We start from the raw sequence: 22,734 nt of genomic DNA on the forward strand, positions 1-22,734 counted from the left end.
GTGTTACAATCCAGCAGACTTTTCACGTACAGGTCTTTGATTTATATTCAGCGCTGAGTGAGCTCCTTCCAGATGACTATCGTTTCATTCTCTGAATCAGTAGTTTTCTCAACATCAGTTGATTAAGTCTCACAACACACCAGCAAGGTAGATGTACTTACGGGTGTTGAGGATGCATTTAAAAAAAAAATCTAAGAAATTATCCATTTCATAGATGGGGATACTGAGACCTAGAGTTTAAATATCAGTCAGCATTCAGACAGTGAGTCAGTGATAACTGGGATTAGAACATTTTACTACAAACTCCCATTTCTTTACTGTAGACACAATTCATCCCCACCTTCAGACCTCAAGGTTCACAGTACATCAGTGAGCAAATCCTGCCTGGTTCAGCACAGTGGAGGGAGCAGACATAATCCCTGCAAAGTCCTACTATGAACTTTATCCAGTTATAGCAGGATTTCACAAGACAGGTTTGAAGGTGCCCTGGGAAATGCTCCTACAAGCAGAAGCGAAGTGCACTTTGTGCACATCATGCTGCTGTGACTGCAGCATGTAATCCATTTGATAGAGTGGGGTAGGGTTACATCTCCATCCCTTAAGGTATGTCTAACACTTCAAACTGGGAGTATAATTCCCATCTTGAGGAGACATAACTATGCTAGTTCTGATCTAACTAATGCACTAAATGTAGCTGTGGCAGCAGGAGGTGGTAGCCACCCCAAATATGTGCCTAGCATCTTAGACAGGTTTGTACTTGGCATGGCTAGCCCCTCCCCGCCCCTTGTGCCTCCGTGGCTATGTTCTATTTTTAGGGCTAGTCTACATTGGCAACGCTAAAGTGCTGCCATGGCAGCGCCTTAACGGGACTTGTGTGGTTGCGGCAGAGCGCTCTAAAGTGCTCCCAGAACTCTAAAGAAACCACTTCCACAAGGAGTATAGCTCACAGTGCGGTCTACACTGGCACTTGACAGCACTGAAACTTGCTGCGCTCAGGAGGGGTGTTTTTTTCACACCCAAGCGAGAAAGTTGCAGCACTGTAAATTGCCAGTGTAGATAAGCCATTAGTGTGCTAGCTCAATCATAGCTAGTAGAGATGCCTTCTCAAGCTGGGAATCAAACCCCAGCTCAAAGTGCAGACATATCCTTAGGGACATGGCAATCTCACATTGGCTGGCCTTTTATCCTAGCACTCATAAGATCCTGCCTTGCAGCTTGTTCCCTAATCCTTATCTTTCTTCCTCCACTCTCTTGCATACCAGTGCAGCAGAGAGGATTTTGCACTAACGTGCAGTACGTTTTTAGGAATTATTTGACTTTAGGCAAAACATTTGACAGTGAGCCTGCCCCACACTCACCCCAGGGTAAGGCTCACTGGGCCAAATTTCAGTGAGTGATGTTGTAACGTGATACATCAGCTTGCAATGCCACTAGGTTTGGGGGCCCTCTCAAAAAGGGCTCCTGGGCAAACTGCCCTTTTGCCCCACCCTGGGTTGCCCTGAGTCCATGTTTTCTCCATGTACAGGCCTCCTTCTCATTATGGAATAAATCTTGCTCCTGATTTCCAGCTGGCTGGTAAGGATTATTCCCCACCCAAGGCCATGGAGCAGTAAAGCTGCTGTCTTCAGTTGGTAGGGGGGAAAATAGAGGATTTGAATAGTGGTTCTTCCAGCCTCCCCAGGTGCACATAGCTGTGCAAGTAGTTGCGGGGGTGGGGGATGGGACTTTATATGCCCTCTGTGAGACTGCCAAAAGCCAACACAAACACAGATACTGCTTCTCTAACCAGAGCATTCCATATCTGGAGAGGCACTGGGCAAGATTTACTCCTGTGAACTTTCATGCTATGTGAAGTTGTGCAGCTTTAATTAAACAACTCCCACTATACCATATGGTTTGCTTGTGTTAACACTTGTAATTTTTCACATGATAGTAATAAAGGTAGCCATTACATTTTTATTAAAATACATACTGTGCTGTATAAATCTGCTTAATTATCTGTCATTCTATATCAGTAAGCAACACAACTGGAGTCTGTTAAAACTTTATACAGTACAACTTTGTGTTTAATTTGTGATAAGTACAGTAAACAGCAAAAAAGCAAATTTATTCTAACTGTAGTCCAGTCAGTGAAAGGATATGTTGAACTGATGTGCCATTTAGCTCCTGTATGGGCACTGTTGCTGTTGAAAGATCCCAACCAGTGATGAAATGAAGCTGTGCATGCACACACTTTTTATAAAATCTCAGCCCAATTCAAATATTTCCATGATTCTTTATGTTCTAATGTAAATCTTTTAAAAATAACATTTCCCTGCTGTTTTTGCAACCCACATATTACGATGCTACGCCTAAGAAAATGAAATTGACCGTTTCAATTGGTTAAATTGAAAAAGAAAATCCCAACAGAGCATAAGCACTGAAAAATAAATGCTTACAATTCTGTTTCAATAACCTAAGATATTGTCTATAGAGCAGGGTAAGAAAATATTTTTTAAACTTGAACAGCGACCTGATGATGTGTCTGTAAATAGTACTACTGTAAGATACTTCTCGTCAGAATTTTTGATCCTTTTCACTGTGTACACAAGTTAAAATGCTTTACTAGGGCTCTTGAGACACTGTTCAGCTACTTTATTTGCTTTCACATAGTTGAAGTAGATATTCTCTTGCAACATATTTTTCCTCCAAGCAAGGTTTAGAGCCTTGTGAAGATCATCCAAGCATTGAACCCACAAGCCACAGATGAACAATGGCCAAAATTCACTCAGGATCCTATTAACACGTTTTGATCTGACATAAGAACTGTTAAAGAAAAAAGTGAGTGGCACACTTCCCAGTTGGTGCCAGTCCAGAAGACAAGGGACTGAGCAAGCAATTCCACCGCATCCCCATGACAATATTTTTGCAAATCCTTGTACCAGGATACCGTTTTAATAACTTACTAATATTTCATGTTAATATAAATAATTAAGACTTTCCTGATCAAAAGTTGATATAAATTGAAAGTGCAGTCTCACAAGAGACTAAAAATGGCACAGTGGGCTGCTACGGTTGTATCTATGATAGCAAATTATATTTGCTCAGTTTTACCAATAAATATTTTTTAACTGCCATCCTACAGTCTGAAAGCCAAGCTGAGAGAGCCACACAAAAAAACCACCACCATGCTCGACTGCAACTGCACATTAAGGTGAAACAATTAAGATTTCAACTGTGTAAGTTACCATCAGACATGAGTATTAAACTATATTTCTTTACATAATGGTTGTGTGTAGGATAAGATTCCGCTTTCATCTGAAACTAGTTGTACAGGAATATCTATCTAGTGGGTTGCTACATCACTGTATCCCCTTTATCGAAACACCGGTGTGCATATTTGCTCATAGAGGTTTTGTATTTGAGTGCTTACAAATCTATTAAGCTATGGATGTGATGAATTCAATGAAGAGCAATGGAAAACATTAAACAAACTAGACTCTTGGAAAATGTTGGTCATTGCATCTGAGTTACTAAAATCCTCCAAATATTTGGGCAAACCTCTGTTTATCCACAATATGGCCAAATGTTAGAGTAAAATATAAAACCTGTGTACTATTATGCTGTTTAAACTGGAGCAGTACTTCATTCTTGGCATCTCCAGTGTCATCCAAGGTCATCACACTTTCAACTGGACAATAAATTTCTTTCCTTCTTCCCCAAAATGTCAAGTGTGCCACTTTTACCATAGTGCCAGCTTCATTTAAGTACATCAGTCCAATCATTCGTCTGAGAAAATAACTTATACCATACAGCATTGCAGCAGCAAAGCAAGCAGTGCCAGTGACATACAACACAAAAGCCTGAGAAACTTGTTCCTGCAGATAGAGGTGATAGACAGGCGGGAGGATGACTATGGTTATAGCAGTCTGTAGCAACTTCATTCTTGAAAATATTCTACAATATTTAATTCCTGGAAACTTGTAGACCAGTTTGAACTGTTCTTTGTTCTCAATCATCGACTTGTCCAAGACTCTGTTAGTGGGGGTTAAACTGCCAGTACATCTGTAGGGTGCCAGCCCTGTCCCAGGATAAAAATTAGCACTGTCAGGTTGCCATCTCTGTGGTTGTAAGAACATATGGGTCCCAAAGCAACGGGCTAGGCACGTGTCTTCTCTTTTCCACAATCTTGTTGAAAGCTCCCTTGGTAGAGATCTCCCAAAGGAAGGTAGCAAATGGAGTCTAGTCCTAATTTTGAAGATTCCAGCCTAAAAGAAAACATTCCCATACCACACCATTAAATCCTTCAATACTGGCATTACAAGAGAATTGCAATTATTACAATATTTGTCTCTTAAGCAGCTTGAGGACAATTGGTGTATAGAAGTTACATTCCTAGCTTGTTCTAAGGGAATTGGTGAAGCTCATGTTTGTGTTGAGAAACTTAGTCATGTGCAGATTTCAATTTGAGGCCTGTTTACACAGCACAAAAGAGCCAAAATTACTTGCTATAGAGGTGTAGATCTGATCAGAAGCACCTGAATGCACAGTGTATACAGGCTGAAGGGCCCAGGGGTGCCCCATATCCTCTCTTTAGGGCAGCAAGGTGACCAGCACCAGCCCCAGCACACTGTGAAACGTCATGATGCCTGTCGGGGCTGTCCAGGCGCTAGGTAGCGCCACCTCCCCGGCGTGTCTGCCGGCATGGTGCTAAGTGCTTCCCTCCGAGGAAACTTTACTACCGCGCCTTCCCTCTCCCGCCGTTTAGGGCGGCCTGCCCCCCTCTCCCCAGCACAGCTGCTGCTGGGGCCGGACCTTGAGAGGCGGAGTATTAGCGCTGGGGGGCGGGGCCCGTCCCGCTGGGCGCCGTGTACAGCGCCTAGCACCGAGCACTGCTGCGAATCCCGCCAGGGCCGTGCCCCGCGAGCGGGCGCTGGGCCCGAGCGGCGCCTCGTGCCGCAACCGCAAGCGAGGAGAGCACCGGGCCGCATCCCCCAACGCCAGCCCCCGGCCCCTTACCATCTCAACGCGGAGAAAGGATACGCGCCTGCGCCGCCGCTACCGTCGCTCTACTGCGCCGGCGCCCTGTGGAACCACGTCACGGCTGGCGCGTGGCACTGTGGGCGGGCTCGTGGGGGTGGCGGCCTGCGGGCGCCTTTCGGTGGAGCTGTTTGGGTTCCCGGCATCCACCGCGGCGGGGTCGCGCAGAGCCGGAAGCGAGTGCAGCTCCCGGCTGAGCCACCTCATTCATCCGCAGTATGGCGGCGCCGGGCAGCAGCGTCCTGTGCCTCTTCGATGTGGACGGGACCCTGACCGCCCCCAGGCAGGTGAGCCGGCGGGGGCGTCCCTGGGGCTTCGGACCTGGAGGGGGTCACAGGGAGAGGGGTCTGGAGTGGGCTGGGGGGTCACATGGAGGAACGTGTGGGAGGTTATGGGGTTGGGGTGGGCTGTGGGGGATATAGGGCTGGGCTGATATGGGGTGTGGGGGAGGTTATGGGGTTGGGGTGGGCTGTGGGGGATATAGGGCTGGGCTGATATGGGGATGTGGGGAGGTTATGGGGTTGGGGTGGGCTGTGTGGGATATAGGGCTGGGCTGATATGGGGGTGTGGGGGAGGTTATGGGGTTGGGGTGGGCTGTGGGGGATATAGGGCTGGGCTGATATGGGGTGTGGGGGAGGTTATGGGGTTGGGGTGGGCTGTGGGGGATATAGGGCTGGGCTGATATGGGGGTGTGGGGGAGGTTATGGGGTTGGGGTGGGCTGTGGGGGATATAGGGCTGGGCTGATATGGGGGTGTGGGGGAGGTTATGGGGTTGGGGTGGGCTGTGGGGAATATAGGGCTGGGCTGATATGGGGTGTGGGGGAGGTTATGGGGTTGGGGTGGGCTGTGGGGGGATATAGGGCTGGGCTGATATGGGGTGTGGGGGAGGTGGTTGGGTTGGGCTGTGGGGTTACATGGGGGACATATGGGAGGTTATGGAGTATAGGGATGAGCTGGGGGGGAAGAGTCTGGAGTTGCAGGGCAGAAGGACCTGGGCAGGTGATTATTAGGGGAGTCTCTGGCTGGACTAGGAGCTTGGGGAGGGCATAGGGTCGGTTATTGGGGTGAGAGATGTGGTTTGGGCGGGGTTATCAGTGATACGGTCTCGGACCAGTCAGTTCTGACTCCTAACATATGCAATTGACAAACCCTGAGAGCTACACTATACAGGGTTTTGGAGCTGTGTTCCTGCTCAGCTCCAGGCAAAAACCTGCAGCTCCACTGCTCCGCACTCCAGCTCTGGGCTCCGCTCCAAAGCCCTACTATCAAAGACCTAGAAAATAGCAGTTTCCAGTCCCACCAAAGATCTGGCACCTACAATTGCCCTCCTGTGCTAACATTCCCTGCATCACTTTTACACCAGTAGGGGGACCCTGTGTTACAGTCATGTTCTTTTCATGCTGAGTTTGTCATGTTGATGGAAGATGGGAATGTTGCATTTTAGTATTATGGCTTGTCAACACCATGTGACAGTGACTTGTGATTAGAGCTGTGCAAATAACTGATTTCCTCACTCCCTCAACTCAACTGGCTATGCTGAAAAATTGGAGAGGAAAATAGTTTCAGGTTGATGTGGGATGAACATTTTTTTAACTTTTCAGTTAACCAAAATGTTAAAAAAAAATAGTTTGGGTCAAACTAAATATTTCATTCTGTTTTAGAGCTTTTTAAAACTTTTAAAAAATAAAACTGACGTAAAATTCAGAACAAAACTCATTTCAAATACAAAAAAAATCAAAACTCTTTTTAAAAGTTTTTTGGTATGAAACTGTTCTGCAAATTTGTCATGCCTTTGCATTAATTTTTGGTTGACCCAAATCTATATTCTTCAGTAAAAATAGGTTTTGGCTGAAAATATTCACACAAGTTGCACTTGTGATAGATTTAATATTTGTATTAAAGCTAATGTTAAAAAAAAGTATATAAACCTAGGTTGGGAAAAGAGTGTTTACATCTTAGATTAGCCACATATACAAAGTTATTTTTTAAAAGTCATATGATACATAGAGTACATAATCTGCAATAACCCAAATTTAGGTGAATAGATTGAACAATACAGTTTAGGTATTAGAATTCGAATACTTGGGTACATCACTCATGAAAAGTTGTACAGAGATTTGGTTGTGGAAAGCAAAATACATCAATGAGTGGGGATTGTCCCCCAGTAATTGAGAATTAGGTTGGTTTTCCATTTAGAAAATACAACTTAGATAATTTTTCACTTGACCACAGCTCAAAGAGCCACTACACTACAAAAATCATTTGTTGCTGTGACATCCTGATCGCCAGTTCTGTCCCATGTGCAAACTCTGAAAGAGTAGCCACCCAGAAACTTAGGGCTTTGTGACTAGTACTCTGTGTTGCTATTTTTAATGATGAGCCCTGTCCATTCTGATTTAGGTGACTTTTGAGACTGGAGACATGGATTAAAACAAACACCACATGATATTATAGTGCATACTGCTAAATGGGAGACTGCTTGACTAGTTCACGTGAGGCCTTTGTCTGATAAACTGGTACAGTAGTCCAGAAAGGATAGGAACCGGTACACTGAGGGTCGGAGTGGGAGAGGAGTTGTTACATAAAGCAAGCTTAAAGTATCCATTGCTGCCACATGGGATGAGTTCAGTGTCAGTATTGGGATTCTGCTTTAAGAAGCATGTTGTGTTGTCAGCTCCAATGTTTAACTGTCACAGGAGCATCTTTCCTTAATTATTCCAAAACCCCTCTGCTAGCACTAATTATATTACACTGGAGGATGGATTTTGTTGAACAGACATTAATAGAACTCACTTTGAGATTCAGAAAAATAAATAAAAGTGCAGTTCATGTTTTTTTTCCCCAAAGGGCTGGAATATTTATTTTCTATTGATTTAAAAGTAACAAGCTGCATGCGATGTTTAGGAAATTAATAATTATATAGTCATATGCACTGAGTTTATATCAAACTGAGATTTTTTGTAACAAGATTTTTTGTAATCGCTTCAAAATAAAAATCATATTCCTTTTGAATATTTTGTATATTCAGTGTAACTATAATCGAAAACGCGGATGACATTTTCAACTGTTTTTCAGTTTATTTACTTTGTACCTTTGACAGTACTTCGCATATAGCCAGTTTTGTTGTTTCCTTTGTTTTGCATGAGTGTTTCACACAGTAACAGAAGAGACATCTTAAAAAAAAAATGTTATAAAGCCACAAAACTTTGGCAAGGGTGCTCGTGGGCAGTTGTCTGGCCTGAAACTAATTTAACTCAGTTTTTTTTAATTCATTAGATTTAAGATGATGGCGTACCTTAATATTATTTACAGTGTTTTGTTCTGTTTTTAGGAGTAACTTTGTCCCAATAAATAATAGCTGGCTGGCTGGAATGAGAGTGAGCTGACTGAAGCTCAATGAATTACAAATGGAGATAATGCCAGTAATTTGAAGGAAATGCCTACTGTTCCATCTTGAGAGAGTTGAGGGTGTATAGTATGTTGTTGGCTTGAAGTTTAGGGGAGGGAGCTCCTGGATTCTCAATTTTTCTTGGTTTCAGGAAGCAGCATTGCTCATAAGCGCCATTTTTTTAACCTATGAGTTCAGTGTGATGATTGTAAGCCATTTATTCTGATATGGACATTGTGCTACACTTACTGATGTCTCTGACTTCCAAACTGGGGGCAGGAGGGGGATTAGTTCAGTCTATGTGGAGGCTGCCCTAGAAGACACCTCAGAAGCCAGTGCAGTTTTTTTACTTTTTAGCAGTAGGGAACAAGGTACATTAGTGAGCTATAGTGGCTTCCTTGTTAAGGGAAGATTTTATCAAAGGCATTTTTTAAAAAGCTCACATATTGTTTGTTAAAGCCTTACACAATTTAGTTCCCAGTGACCTTTCTCCCACTGCACTGTTGTATTTACGGTCAACTGGTAACTCATGCTAAAAGTACCTAGACTACCTAAAAATTGTAAACTCTTCTTTTAATCTAGAAAATCACAGCAGAAATGGCAGATTTTCTGCAGAAGCTGCGGAAGAAGGTGAGAGTTGGAGTTGTAGGTGGTTCAGATTTTGACAAAGTTCAAGAACAGCTGGGAGACGATGGTAAGAAAAGAGGATGATGCAATCCAAGTTGAAATGAATGGCTTATGAGGAAGTCCTGATGCGTAAATACAAACCCTTTCTAGTGGAGTTGTTCATTAAATGCAAGCTTCCTTATTCCTTGTTCTGAGTATCAGTTTCTCTGTTTTTATTATATCACACCAATTTCATGAAATGTTAGTTATTTACTGTCCCACTCAGAACCTGCTCAGGTTAGCATATGACAATTGCTGAATTTTATACCCTATTTGGACAGCTACCAGCTGGATTAAAAGTCCTATCTAGTACCTATGCTTTTGGGTAGAATGATTTTATATCTTAAAGATCTTGACATTTCTTCTTAAGGGATTGCTACCGAGAATGTATTACTGACTCCACACTGGCATTGTAGTAACATATATATTTTAACATCTTTTTAAATTGGAGTTGTGCATATCTCATTACATAGGCTGTTAAATTATCTAATGTGTTCATCCATGCAGGAGCTGATTTTCTTAGATGGTGGCTCTGAAAAGAAAATCTGGTTCTTTTCCTTTTTAACTCTATGTAATATTTTTAATGTGGAAGATCAATATTAATAGCCTTCCATAATTCACAAGTATGCAAGCCCATTACATACCACGAACATTTTATCTAATCATTGTTTCACATGGCCTCTAGGAAGTCATCTTGTCCTACACTAGCAAGATCCTGATACCCTGAAATAATCTCCAGCAGTATTACAACTACTGCAAATGTTCAGATAAGGATGTGATTTCACAGTAGTTGTGGAACAGAATATTCTGTTTCAAGAAAAGATCTGATAGTGTTTTTCAACCTATTCCTGCAAAATTCATTTGAATCTGAATGCTGAATTTTAGTTTCAGCAGCAATATCACACAGCTTGTAGTGAAAGAAATAGTACTGTACATTTTCCTATTGAAATATAGTGGCGCAGAACAAGCTGCTTGGATTTACCATTTTGTAACCATATATTTTCATCTTCTAATATGAATTACATATTTCAGAGGAGACTCAATACTCCTATAATTCAATTTAAATACACACACACAAATCTTAATAAGGCAGAGTTGCATTAAAAAAATCACACTCAAATAAGTAAACTTTCCTTCATTCTCGTATCAATTTAAATCCAGATTGTTGTTCCAAAGTTTTACAATACTTACTGGATCCAGGACAGTTTACAGTAATAAAGCACAAAGAAATGTGCTAAGGATGGAGTCAGATCCTTAACACTAAATGTATGTAACTTAACTACAAGCTCTTCACATGATAGACGCCTGGTGACTTCAGAAGGAGGAATAAATACAGAGGAGTTGCAGGATTAGGTCCTTGGAGTCTCTCACTGGACATTACAAGTGTGTAACTTTTGTGCTTAATATTCTAAAAACTACTGTATTTTGACTTGAAAGGGTTTGCATACTATAAAGTATGAGGAAAGACAATGTATAAGCTGCAGCATTTTTTTGTTTGTATTTTAGTGGTTGAAAAATTTGACTACGTCTTTCCAGAAAATGGTCTTGTATCATACAAAGATGGGAAATTTTTGTGCAAGCAGGTATGTATGCAGTTTTAGTGATCATTTTTTAATAAAATCTGAAATTATTTTATATGTTGTCTTTTATTTGTATAATTGACTGTTCATTTTGCTCTTTGTAAACTGACACAAGGTATGGGGCCAGATCCTTGCCACAAACCTCCTGTTTTGTGCTGCTCAAAACCTGGTAGATTTGGTTAGATGAGAATTTTTCCAGCATGGGAAATTCTTGAGTGACATCTCTCCTAGCTGCTGGCATAGGGATCCTAGCTGGAACCCTCTAGTGATCCCAGCTCATAGAATTTCCATGGCAATTGGGTCTCATTTAGAGCAACCTTGAGGCTACTCTAAATTATATCTGATCCCTGACAGGCCTGAGAATTGGGAAGCTGGAAAGGTGGCTTTCATCTTCGTTCCCTCACCACCCTCCAAATGAGTGCAGTGTACTGGCTGCTGCTTAGGATCTAGCTCATAAAGTGAACTCTTGATTGATTAGTGTAATCACTGCAAGAAATACTGTAAGTGGATGAGAAAATACTGTTGATTAAATCTAATATTGTGATGATCTTAAGTGTCTCAATCTAGCTATGTCAGAATGGAAAATAAAATAGTTCAGGACCCAGATTGATATCTAAGGCAGTGGTATCTCACACTGTACTTGCCACTGTCTGCCCCTTTCCATTCAATCCTGCATTTTCTAACCCACAGTTTGAAGTAGGGGCTTGGAGGAGCATGTTATAAGGAGAGATGATCAGTTGCCCAGCACAGCAGTATATAATTAAGGTAGAGAATGGGAGCCTACCATACCAGTGCTGCACACATACTAACGGAGAATCACTTATCTATGGCATGTTTTTCTGGGATCTGCTATACATGAATATCCAAAACCTGTGTTGTCAATTAGCTACTTTCGGAACCTTGAATTCTGGACCTATAGCTGATAGGTCTTTTTGTATGTTTAGAGCATTCAAAGTCACCTGGGTGAGGACCTGCTCCAAGATCTAATCAACTATTGTCTGAGTTACATTGCAAAGATTAAACTGCCAAAGAAAAGGTAGGTATATGCGCATGCACCTCGTAGGGGAGAGGATATTCCCACTTTTGGGATATTGAGCATCAATTGGAAGACAATGTCCAGTCCACTTAGAGCTGGATGGTTGTGTTTGAGGGCACACTGTATAATTGAGATAGATATATATTATTGTTCCAGCAATCCCATACATAGGAAGACAAGTTCTGCTATTGGAGCAGGTGAAGAAGGATCAAAAGAAAAGGTTGTCCAAAGTTGCTTGCCAGTGAACAGGGAAATACTTATTCCCCATAGAACAAATTGTTCTATACAAATCTAGAAAGACAGAATATTGGGTGCTGATTGGGATACCTCCTATTTTCATTTCCCAGGGAGGGAAAATTAAAGTTGGTGTAAAAGGAATTTTCTTGATGCAGTTGGAATTCAAAAAGCAACAAAGAGTCCTGTGGCACCTTATAGACTAACAGATGTATTGGAGCATGCGCTTTCGTGGGTGAATACCCACTTTGTCACACGCGTTACATGCATCTTACGAAGTGGGTATTCATCCACGAAAGCTTATGCTCCAATACATCTGTTAGTCTATAAGGTGCCACAGGACTCTTAGTCTGGATTTGTAAAAAGCAACAAATACGGCTACCCCTCTGATACTTGGAATTCAAAGGAATTATTGCTCCATAAATTATAAGTTTGCAAGTTTTCTTCTAAAATTTGAGAGCAGTTGCCCTGCACCGTACTTGGGAATGCAGCTGCTGGAGATGCTGAGCTAGATCCTTTGCTCCACACAGTTAGGACAAGGAGTGTGAAAGACAGGTTTAAGCTACCCTGGCCGCTCCCCAATATTGGGGCTGGCTAAGAACTGTCGTAAGGTTGCTTTCAGTTCCGTCCAGCCACAGCCTCAGGAGAGCTGATCCAGCAGCCAAGGAGCGATTACTAGAGTGAAGGGGTGCTTCCGCCATGCGTCCTTTTCACTGGGAGTGTCTTCTATACCAGAGATTAGCACGGGTAGTGTAGGGGCTTTGCACCAAGCAAAGATTCCTCCACGCCAGGGGAATCTAATCCTGCTGGGTTTCTGGCTGCTTACACAAAGGAAGAGGAATGGGGCTGAGCATCTGACCCACAAGGTCTTGAGCACTTATAACTGTTTTTATCAACAGTGTGCAGGATATGTAGTAGTAATATTTACTCTGACGTCCTAAGCAAATTTCTACTTGGGTAATTACATTTTGCAATTTGAAATGCAAACTTACGTGTTTTCCTCAGCTATCACTAATGTAATGGGCAAACACAATTCCTTTAAACTGTAATATTTTCATCACATAATGCCATTTTTGGAGATCTCAGTAATAGAGCAAAAGTTCTTGAGATTCAGCAATCTGATCATAACTGTTTTTGTCTTTCAGATATATGTGGACTTGTGTCCCTTTTCAGCAGTGACAGTTGACTCTTTTTTTCAGGGGTACTTTTATTGAGTTCCGAAATGGGATGCTGAATGTCTGCCCTGTTGGGAGAAGCTGCAGCCAAGAAGAGCGAATCGAGTTCTATGAACTTGATAAAGTGAGTCAATTTTTAAAATGGTTTACATCTTATTCCTCACTGTTCTAAAGGATGCTTTCATGGTCAAACTATATTTTCGAAAACTCCCCTTCTTGTGTTTAATACCTTTCTCCCTGCTGTTGGTTGAGTTTCATTGTTCAAACTGCAGGAAATGTAAAAAACAGATTAGCTGATTTCACTTTCTCTTTCTGGTGCTCTAGCACAATGCTGTTGTGAGGCGTTTCCAACACTATAAATCTCCCTTCCTTCTCACCCTGCACCAATCCTTCCAAAAAATGCTCATCTGTCGGTGTATCTTGGGTTTTTTATAGTACCGATCACTAGTAGCTTTTATGTTTGTTGAAAATTAATGAAAGTAAAAAAAATTTCTTATTACCTTCTCTAATACTTTTTAAACAAAACCTAAACTTGAGGCTTAAACTACTCAGCATTAGCCTTCTTTAAAATACAGTTATGTTTACCAGGGCAGAGATAGTTTTGTGCCTAAACGCATAAGACTGGGAATTGAGAAATCTGGGCTCTGTTTCCTATATTGTCTCAGACTTCTTTTGTGACCATGGGCATGTCACCAAGACCCAAGATTTCAAACAATGTCTCTAACTTAGAGTACCTCGGTTACTGGATGCCTAACTTTTAGACAACTAGGGTTTGATTTTCAGTGTGTCTAAGGCCCAAAAGTGTAAGGCACCCAAAATTAGAGACCACTTTTGAAAATTTGGTCTTAACCTCACAGTGCCTCTGTTTCCCCATCTGTGAAATTGAGCTTTTCAGCAAGGTTATAATACATAATTCATTAATTTGTAATTCATTAGTATGTAAAATACGTTGCGATCCTCAGATGGAAGTGAAAAATAACATGGTATAGATCAAATTCTGTTTGCATTTACTGTACACTTGTGTAATGTCATAGTAGCCCCATGGAGATGCTCCAGACTACACAGGTGTATGCTGAGCAGAACATAGCTCTAAAATACTAGTACTGCACCATTGCATTCGTGGACTTGGGAGCAGCTAGATAGAACCGCAGTTCCCTGCTTAATATTGCCTTTGCTGATACTGATTGCTAAATAGAAATCACTTAACTGATCCGTCTTTGTTTTTGTTTTTAACAGAGGGAACATATAAGAGAGAAATTTGTAGCTGATTTACAAAGAGAATTTGCAGGAAAAGGCCTCACATTTTCTATAGGTATCACTTTTTTTTAAAAAAAAAGAATTTCATTTAAAAAAAATCATACCCTCTTGCCAGATTGCTCCTGCTGAATGATTCAGTTGTCAGGGTGGGGGTGGCTGCTGCCATTTTGTACATGAAGTCTTTTTCGTTAGGTACTTTGTGGTAGAAGACACCACAACAAAAGGAAAACTGCATCTCTTTTCATTAGTTCATTATCTTCTGATGTCTCTCATACAGTGATTTTGCTTGATTAGTCAGAAATGTGTAATACATTTTTACAAATGAGAGATGCTGCTTCTGCCCACCACGTACATTACAAATACTTACTGCATTAACACTGCCTCCATTACTAGCCCTTGACTTTTAATTTCAGTGGTTGTATTGTGTGTGTGTGTGAGGAGTGGGGTGGGGGGTGAGACAGAAAGGAAATTCAACAGGAGACACAAGATGCACAGTGATTCTGCACAGTAAGAATGTGTCTTTCTAGGCTTCTCTTTCCTATTTTTTCCTACTGAAAATCTCTGGGCAAATTCTCCACTTTCTCTTTCATTTACAGTAGAAAGAACAAATGGTTGTCTGTCTCTACCTCCGGCAGTGTTAAACATTTGGGGCAAAATGAGTTTCAAACAGGGCTTGCCATGAACAATCCTCTATGATGACATCCACTTAAACTGAGCAAAACATTTTTAAAATATCAAGAAAATCCTCCTGTTTGAGACTTTGGGTCAAATTTCAGCCCAGTGTTAAGCTTGACATTATTAAAAATCCCTTGGAAAAATACAGGTTTAGAATAAAAGCAGCAACTCAAAGATCACCGTAATAGAGTGAAAAGCTTTGCTTTATAAGACCACTATCTTAGGGCTAGTCTACACTGGCAATGCAAAAGCACTGCCGTGGCAGCGCTTTAACGTGGCTTGTGTAGTCACGGCAGAATGCTGGGAGAGAGCTCCCCCAGCACTCTAAAAAAACCCACCTCCATGAGAGGCGTAGCTACCAGCACTGGGAACACGGCTTCCAGCACTGGTGCACTGCTTACACTGGCTCTTTACAGCGCTGAAACTTGCTGCGCTCGGGGGGGGGGGGTGTTTTTTCACACCCCTGAGCGAGAAAGTTGCAGCGCTGTAAAGTGCCAGTTTAGACAAGCCTTTAAAAAGATTGACTTCCTCCTTTTTGCCTATTTCAAAACTCTTATGAAATCTTACAGTGTAAACACAGTCATACTCAAAGAACCAGGAACTTATCCACAATGTTGTATATTCCATTGGAACATAGAGAAAAGGAGTAAGAGCAGGTCGTGTGCACTCCACACCGGCTATTCAAAGGGATTTGTTTCTCAGTGACTGGAATTCTTACCTGAAAATCTTACTTGTGTTTGAGAGCATCTTTCCAGAAGATGGTATGCACTGAGTCATGTAGGTTCCTTCCAGTGCTGAGGGATTATCTCAATGGATGAGCTTAATTGTGTATCTATAAGTTCTCAAGCATAAACATTTATACTCCGCATCATACAGTCCCTGATATGTGGTGTCCCTGAAAATGGTCATTGTTTTTGTAGAGGTGATGGGGATTCTGGCATTGGCTCCCTTCAGAATGAATTGGTTCAAAGCATAAAGTGATAACCTGACAGTCCTCATTAATACAAAAACACTCATTTTCTGCTGAGTTGGTTGCAAAGTTGGTGTCACGGAGAGTAGCTGACCCACCCCTAGCCCATATTCAGGCACACTTGTAGAGCTTGATTCCCACTGAGGCCTGGTCTACACTAGAAAACTAGGTTGATTTAACTACATCGGTCAGAGTGTAAAAAATCCACACCTCTGAACGATGTAGTTAAGCCTACCTAAGTCCCTGTGTAGACAGCAATACACAGAATTCTTCCATCAACCTAGCTACTGCCTCTTGGAAAGGTGGATTACCTATGCCGATGGGAGAATCCCTTCTGTCGGCATAGATAGTGTCTATACTGAAGCGCAGCAGCTCTGCAGTGTTTTAAGTGTAGACAAGCCTGAGAAGCTTCTACAGGCTTGGAAAAAAGGGGACCAATGGAGTAAAGGCTTCACTTATCTTTTTCTTCAATGTCTGAATCTGCCAAGCCTGCCACCCTTTCTGCTGTGTAGAACAAGGGTGTGGCATGATCTGCTTTCACTCAGAAGCAGGCACTTGAACTTTAAACATTTATTTTTAAATTTTTTGAGAGCTGTCTGAATTGAAGTTTGGTCCTAGTAGATGCATGATACTGTGGACAGGAAGAAATCTAAACCTTTAAAAATCAGTTTAATGTGGGACCACAAACACTAACATGCCTTAATCAAAATCCTGTGCTCTTGCATCCTGTTGCTACAGGCCAGAGTTTGGTTTGTTTGGGTGTACCAAAGATGTTTGGATTTCTTTTAAATTTAAACATCTGAATATCCTGAGTGTAGAACACTTGGGTTGGTAACAATTGTAACATCCCTGTAATGTGTTTTACACTAAGTCTTGATGTGTTCTCTGAGCCTTAACTCCATTTCATTGTAGTTTTTGTCTCGGATTTGTTCAGTTTCCTCTATCAGAATCTGCTTCAGTGGAGTTCAGCCTCCATCATTCTCCTTCATAAAAATAGAGTTCCTTCCCCCCACCCCTTAACACTTGCGTCTTGTCTACCTTTTCCTTAGGGGGGCAGATAAGCTTTGATGTATTTCCAAATGGCTGGGATAAGACATACTGCTTAGGAATTGCCTGCAACGATGGATACAAGACTATCTATTTCTTTGGAGATAAGACCATGCCAGTGAGTACTGAACTATTTCTGCATATACATTTAGAATCTCTTTCCCAAACTGAAAGCTCCATAAGCAGGACTTTTTAATCAATTACATTAGAGACTGAATCCATGCTATGGCTTTAATCTTTTGTCAAACATATTTCCCTCCCTTAATGTCCCTTATGTAGTATAAGGCAGTGACAGCACAGCAAGCAAGTTGCCTCTAGAGCATGAGCAGTTTTCCCTCTTCTGAAAGGAATACAAGTACCAGAGATGATGATAGAAAAATGTTACTACTGTCATCCTATATTCAAACATCTAGGCCTGATTCTGATTCTACATGTCTATAAACTGGGAGTAACTTATTGAACCTCATCATTCCTCACTGAAGTGATCTAAATTATACTGTTGCCCCTTTTTGACCAGAGGAGCTAGACCTTAGGGCCCATGAGATATTCCGGTTGTAAATAGAAATTGATAGTCTGGTATCTTCTTTGATGCCATCTTATTTATTTACAAGGAATGTATCAATTCCTGACTTTCTGAGTGCAGAAGATCAAGAGGAGCAGTTGCTTAGTTTATAGCCCCCAAGCATTTTTAGCAAAAACCAGACCCAAAAGCTTGCTGTGTGGCTTATTCCAGTGTCAGACTGTGCTTAGTCTGCTGCTTGGCTTTCTTGACCCTCTCTCTGTTCTCATTTTGTGTGATCTCTCCCTCCCCCAATATCCCCACCAAAACCAGTGCTCTGCTAAAATGTCTTGGGCAGGTTCTCTCACACTTTTATTCTTGGGTGGGGGATTATGCTTACAATTATGGTAACTGATGGGTGAGTTCAATGGGATTTTAACACAACCCCATGATAAAGTTTCATCTAGCTCATAACAATATTGAGTAGAGGAGCATCTTAGTAAAAGAGGTAGATGTTAATGATCAACACCAGTGCTCTGTACTCAAGACTATAACATACTGTGGTGAAATCTATAGGTGAGAACTTGGTGACCTATTCTGAATCCTTCTCCAGACTAAATGATTTATTTCCATTCTGTTTTTGACATGGGTTTGTAATTGACACACATGTACAAGGCATAACCAGCTACACTGACCATTTACCTTGACGGCTGTATACTTAAAAACAAAGATTTTCCAGTATAGTTATTCAGCAAGAACATATTTTAATACCATGGAAGTGTTTGACCTAAAAACACTCTTATTAACATTTCACTTTAGATTAAAATGTATTAAATCTTCCATTTGAAAACAGATTTTCTTCTGGTCTAAGTAATAACATTCAGTGATATGAAAACAGCTCCAGCATTTACTATTGAAATATTTTCATAACATTAGTGTATTTTCAGAATGTCCTTTCAAAATATTTCTTGAAAATATTCCTAATCAAATTTTATGATACATTTTCTTTAAAACTATTGCAGTTCATAATCAGTTCAGAAGTGAGATGTTTCTAAGGTGCTTGCATCTGCCTGCCTCTTGGGCTATAATGTGAAATGTCACCTAACCTCGAAATCACAGTATGGAAAGATTTCAATTTACTTCTGGGATTTTGCAAAATTATTCTGCCATGGCTAAACAGAAATCGTCTTAAATATTTTTGTTTTGAGGATGAAAATGCAGGTGTAGAAACTACTAAATGGAGTTAATAAATTTCAGTCCAGAAAATTTAAAAGGAAAAATCTTGTATCTGGTGTGTTCGTTATTGTGTGTTCTGCTAGCAAAGAGCTTCTAAAACTATTCTTTTCTTGGGGCAAATCGATGATGTCTGCCCCAATTTAGACTCTATATTTTAAAATATACTGATGAATATTCTCTGAAGTCTTGTGTTGTTGTTTTTTAATCTACTACAGTGAGCTTCTTTTGTAGCAATTCTTAACTCACCAGAGTTGTTTCTGCGCACATGAGCAAAAGGATTAGAAAATCTAGTAAATTATCCAGCTAGAATCCCTTGATTTCAGTAAGTTTCAGATCATACCCTTTGCTGGAGAGAACGGCGAAGGAACAGAATTCCATTTTGAAGTTCATAAAAGAGACAGCTGAAAACTTTATATTTATTACATCTAGGTGTAAGTGTCCACTGTTTCACTGTATTATTTGAGACAGTTAACTTGTACCCAAGCAGAGCAAAGGAGAGAAGGCTTTGTCCCCAAGCTGGTAAAATAAGAATGGCTTCTTTCTCTCTAGTATTACTGTGAGAGAGGGGTTACTTATTGCAAATTGACACTGTTCAAGAGTTTTGCCTCTGCATACTCCCATTTGTGGGATTGGCACCTCCTCACATTGCTGAACTTTTTTACCTCCATTTAATACCCTGCATTTTCTTCCTCAAAAATATTTAAGCCAATTCCTGTTTAGCCATTTGACAGAATAAAATATCTCTCCCCCCTATCTTTATAAAAGTTGTACTAGACATGAGCTCTAACCCATTCAGTGTAAAATAATAGAAATTCTCTAGCTCAAAGGGCCTCTGGCATGTTACACACTGAAAGTGGGTTCTTCTGCCTGGGCTCCTGCTTTACAACCTCATTAATAAGGGGGATAGGGGTCACTGCTTTACAACCTAATTAATAAGGGGGATGGCGGTCACACTCAGAGGCTTGCTGTGTGAAAGGGGTCACCAGTACAAAAAGTTTGAGAACCACTGGATTAGACTAATTCAACATCACCGTTGGGTCAGAACAGCTTGTGCTGTGCAGACTCAAAACCACAAGAACTCTCTTCCAAATGTACTGTTACTGAACTGTACAGCTGTGCTGTTGGAGTGATTTTAAATAAGAGTGCACAGAACACGCTAGCTGCAGTTACCTAGCTTGTCTACAAGGTGCACCCTGCTAACATGCACTAAAAGCTCCCTAGTGCACACCAGCAGGGTCCACATAGACAGTTCACACCATGTAAACAAGGACTTGCATTGGCTTCTGAAAAATCATATGTTGGAAATACTAATGTAACCTCTGCCTCTGTTTCCAACCCATCTTTTACAGATCACATTGAAGGGGCATCCACATGGTTAGATTTTTAAAAACCACTTGATACTAAAATCTATTGTGGTCACACACAGGGGAATATGAAGGAGTAAGGCCCCTGTCCCCTTGCACAGCTGAGTTGTGTAGCTGGCAGAGTGCCTGATACATCTCCCTCCCAGCATCAAATTGTGGGGGGAAACAATGCCTCTGCACACCAGCCTTTTCACATCCCCTCCATCAGAAGGTATTAAGCATCTTTCTAGGGCTAAAGAGGGTGTGTTTTTTTATAAATCGAGATGTTTAAATAAAGAGGCTTTAAAGATTAGCATTTATCTATCTGTAGCGGTGAGATCTGTACACTCGCAATAGTAAGACAGCCTGATTAAAAAAAAGCACCTTTTATTAAAACAAAAAATCTAAAATAGTTTTCTGTAAAATGTGATAGGGAAATTACAAGATGTGGGATGGGATAAAAGTTTATTAGCACAAGTTGGAAATAACCTGCATAACTCAGTTGTGATTTGTCACTCTTATCAACTCTACAGTAGGCATTTTACAGACAGGCTTCCTATTTGCTGTATAAGTAAGTTACTTGTGTGTGTCCAATTGGGCCAGTAAAATCTGAAGGGCTAATCTCCCTTGTGTAGACACAGCATATGCTGACAGTTTTTATAGCAGCATATACATGGGGATTTTGCGGGCCTGTTGGCACACACAGAATCATAGAATCTCAGGGTTGGAAGGGACCTCAGGAGGTCATCTAGTCCAACCCCCTGCTCAAAGCAAGACCAACACCAACTAAATCATCCCAGCCAGGGCTTTGTCAAGCCTGACCTTAAAAACATCTGACCAACAAAACTTTGTAGTGTTAGACCTGGCCTAAAGGTTTGTACTATTTAGCTCAGGCTTTTTAAAAGTGATTTTAGTATATCTTTAATTATTCCCATCTTTGAAGGTCACTGAATTTGTTAAATGGTACCCTGGAGAGATTTTTCTAAGAAAATAATCAAAAGCTACTCTGAGCATATTGACCAGTAAGTGACAGATTGACTTTAGTACACTGTCTAGTCATCTATATATAAATCAGCTTTTAGCATACTGTTCCAATCGTTTAGTATTTTTCTGTTTTATACACTGTTTGGTGAGTACCTTAAGTTACAAATGTGTTAAGTTACTATCGCAGTAAACAACAATTCAAATGCTGGTTAAGCCTAACCTGTGTGTGGTTTATGTGCTGCACGATCTGGCTCTCCAGCAACCTTTTTAGTGGACTGTTGCTCCCTTTGAGTTTGAAAACCATTGACATCCACCCTTTTCGCAACACACACAATTTCCTTAATGTATGTAAGCAGGCATACATGTGTACTGTGAAGAAGGCAGCTGACTTACTTGTCTCTCTTGTCCACAGGGTGGAAATGATTATGAAATCTACACAGACTCCCGAACAGTAGGCCACAGTGTCACATCACCAGAGGACACAAGAAGAATCTGTGAAGAGCTATTTTTTTAAATAAATGACTTTTTGTTTTCCTTTAGATTTGACAGCAGCCAAACACTGTGTTCAGCTAAAGTCAAGAAGAAATACCAATCCCTTCGAACATGAAATATTTCACTTCTTTCCAGTGGTGTTTTTTCTTAATGGTTCACAAACAGCAAATGTTCTGTTAATCATACATCACTAGCGAGAATTCAATGTTGATTTGTCAAATATAGCAAAATTTGTTTAGGAACCAATCTTTTGTATTCCCATAGCCACAAGTTTAATTCAGTTATGTACTGATGTCTTTTTAAAAATGAATTATCTAACTAGGATATGTAGATTCAGCTGTTTTTTCTCTGAAGTGGTACATTGGGGAACATAATTGAAAACTCCTACAACTAGACATTTTTGGCTCAAATTAACACTACCTGATTTAACTCCTCATAAGCTAAAATTAAAAATTCACTGGCATATTTGATTCTTAGCAATGTTAGTTTTGGATTTAGATTTAGTGGATTCTGTGATAAGGGAGAAATGACACCATTAAGTGAATGTGCTTTAAAAATAGGTGTAGTAAAAAACAGGGAGCGAGACTTGTCACCTTCAAATAAAGTAATTTTTTTGCATTCAAGGAGGTTTTCTTACCTAATGAAATGGGACCTGTGGGGATAAGCTGGTCATTAAGAAATGGGCATTTTAACACTGGAAATACTGAAAACAGACTTAAGCTACAGTGAATTCTGTTTTCTGAGGGAAGATCCTTAAAAATGACCTGCAAAGGGATGCAGGGGGGACTAACTTATGCCTTTCTCTTTTTTTTCCTGCTTTCTATACTTTATAAAGAACACCACAGTTTTTGTTTGGGGTAGGGTTTTTTTTTTCCCCTCAAGTCTTCTCCTTGTTTTACCTGAAAGCCTGGAGAACCAATCAGTTCCATTTCCTTCTTGTAATGCCATCAACCAACATCTCTTCCGTTAAGCTGTTTTGCTTACTGCAGTTCAACCAAATATTTTTCCTCCAACCTGTTTGACCTAAAGATCCAACACGGCTCCAATCGTCCTCTAAGGATAACTCCAGCAAAATTACTGATGCTTAGACATGTGGTTTAAATATAACAGACTGTCACAAAAGGCCCAGCAGC

At 40.9% G+C, this 22,734-nt stretch overlaps 2 protein-coding genes across 3 annotated transcripts; one reads left to right on the top strand and one right to left on the bottom strand.

Moving 5' to 3' along the window:
* Positions 1-1,936: 1,936 nt before the first annotated feature.
* TMEM186 (transmembrane protein 186) lies at positions 1,937-5,127 on the bottom strand. The gene is made up of 2 exons (XM_005295246.5): positions 4,999-5,127; positions 1,937-4,247 (listed from the first exon to the last, which is right to left on the bottom strand). The coding sequence occupies exons 1-2, from the start codon at positions 4,999-5,001 to the stop codon at positions 3,513-3,515; spliced, it is 738 nt and encodes a 245-aa protein (XP_005295303.2). The 5' UTR covers positions 5,002-5,127; the 3' UTR covers positions 1,937-3,512.
* On the top strand, positions 4,848-22,224 carry PMM2 (phosphomannomutase 2). 2 transcript variants are annotated; one of them, XM_005295245.5, is made up of 8 exons: positions 4,848-5,306; positions 8,990-9,101; positions 10,580-10,656; positions 11,598-11,689; positions 13,123-13,222; positions 14,335-14,410; positions 17,050-17,165; positions 21,522-22,224. In XM_005295245.5, exons 1-8 carry the CDS (start codon positions 5,238-5,240, stop codon positions 21,621-21,623), a joined length of 744 nt encoding a protein of 247 aa, XP_005295302.1. In that variant the 5' UTR covers positions 4,848-5,237; the 3' UTR covers positions 21,624-22,224. The 2 variants fall into 2 exon arrangements, with proteins under 2 accessions (XP_005295302.1, XP_008160819.1); XM_008162597.3 differs by having other exon boundaries at positions 5,118-5,302.
* The last annotated feature ends 510 nt before the right edge of the window (positions 22,225-22,734 follow it).

The sequence above is a fragment of the Chrysemys picta genome, chromosome 10 (genome assembly GCF_011386835.1).
Source record: "Chrysemys picta bellii isolate R12L10 chromosome 10, ASM1138683v2, whole genome shotgun sequence".
In the NCBI taxonomy this organism is placed as follows: Eukaryota; Metazoa; Chordata; order Testudines; family Emydidae; genus Chrysemys; species Chrysemys picta.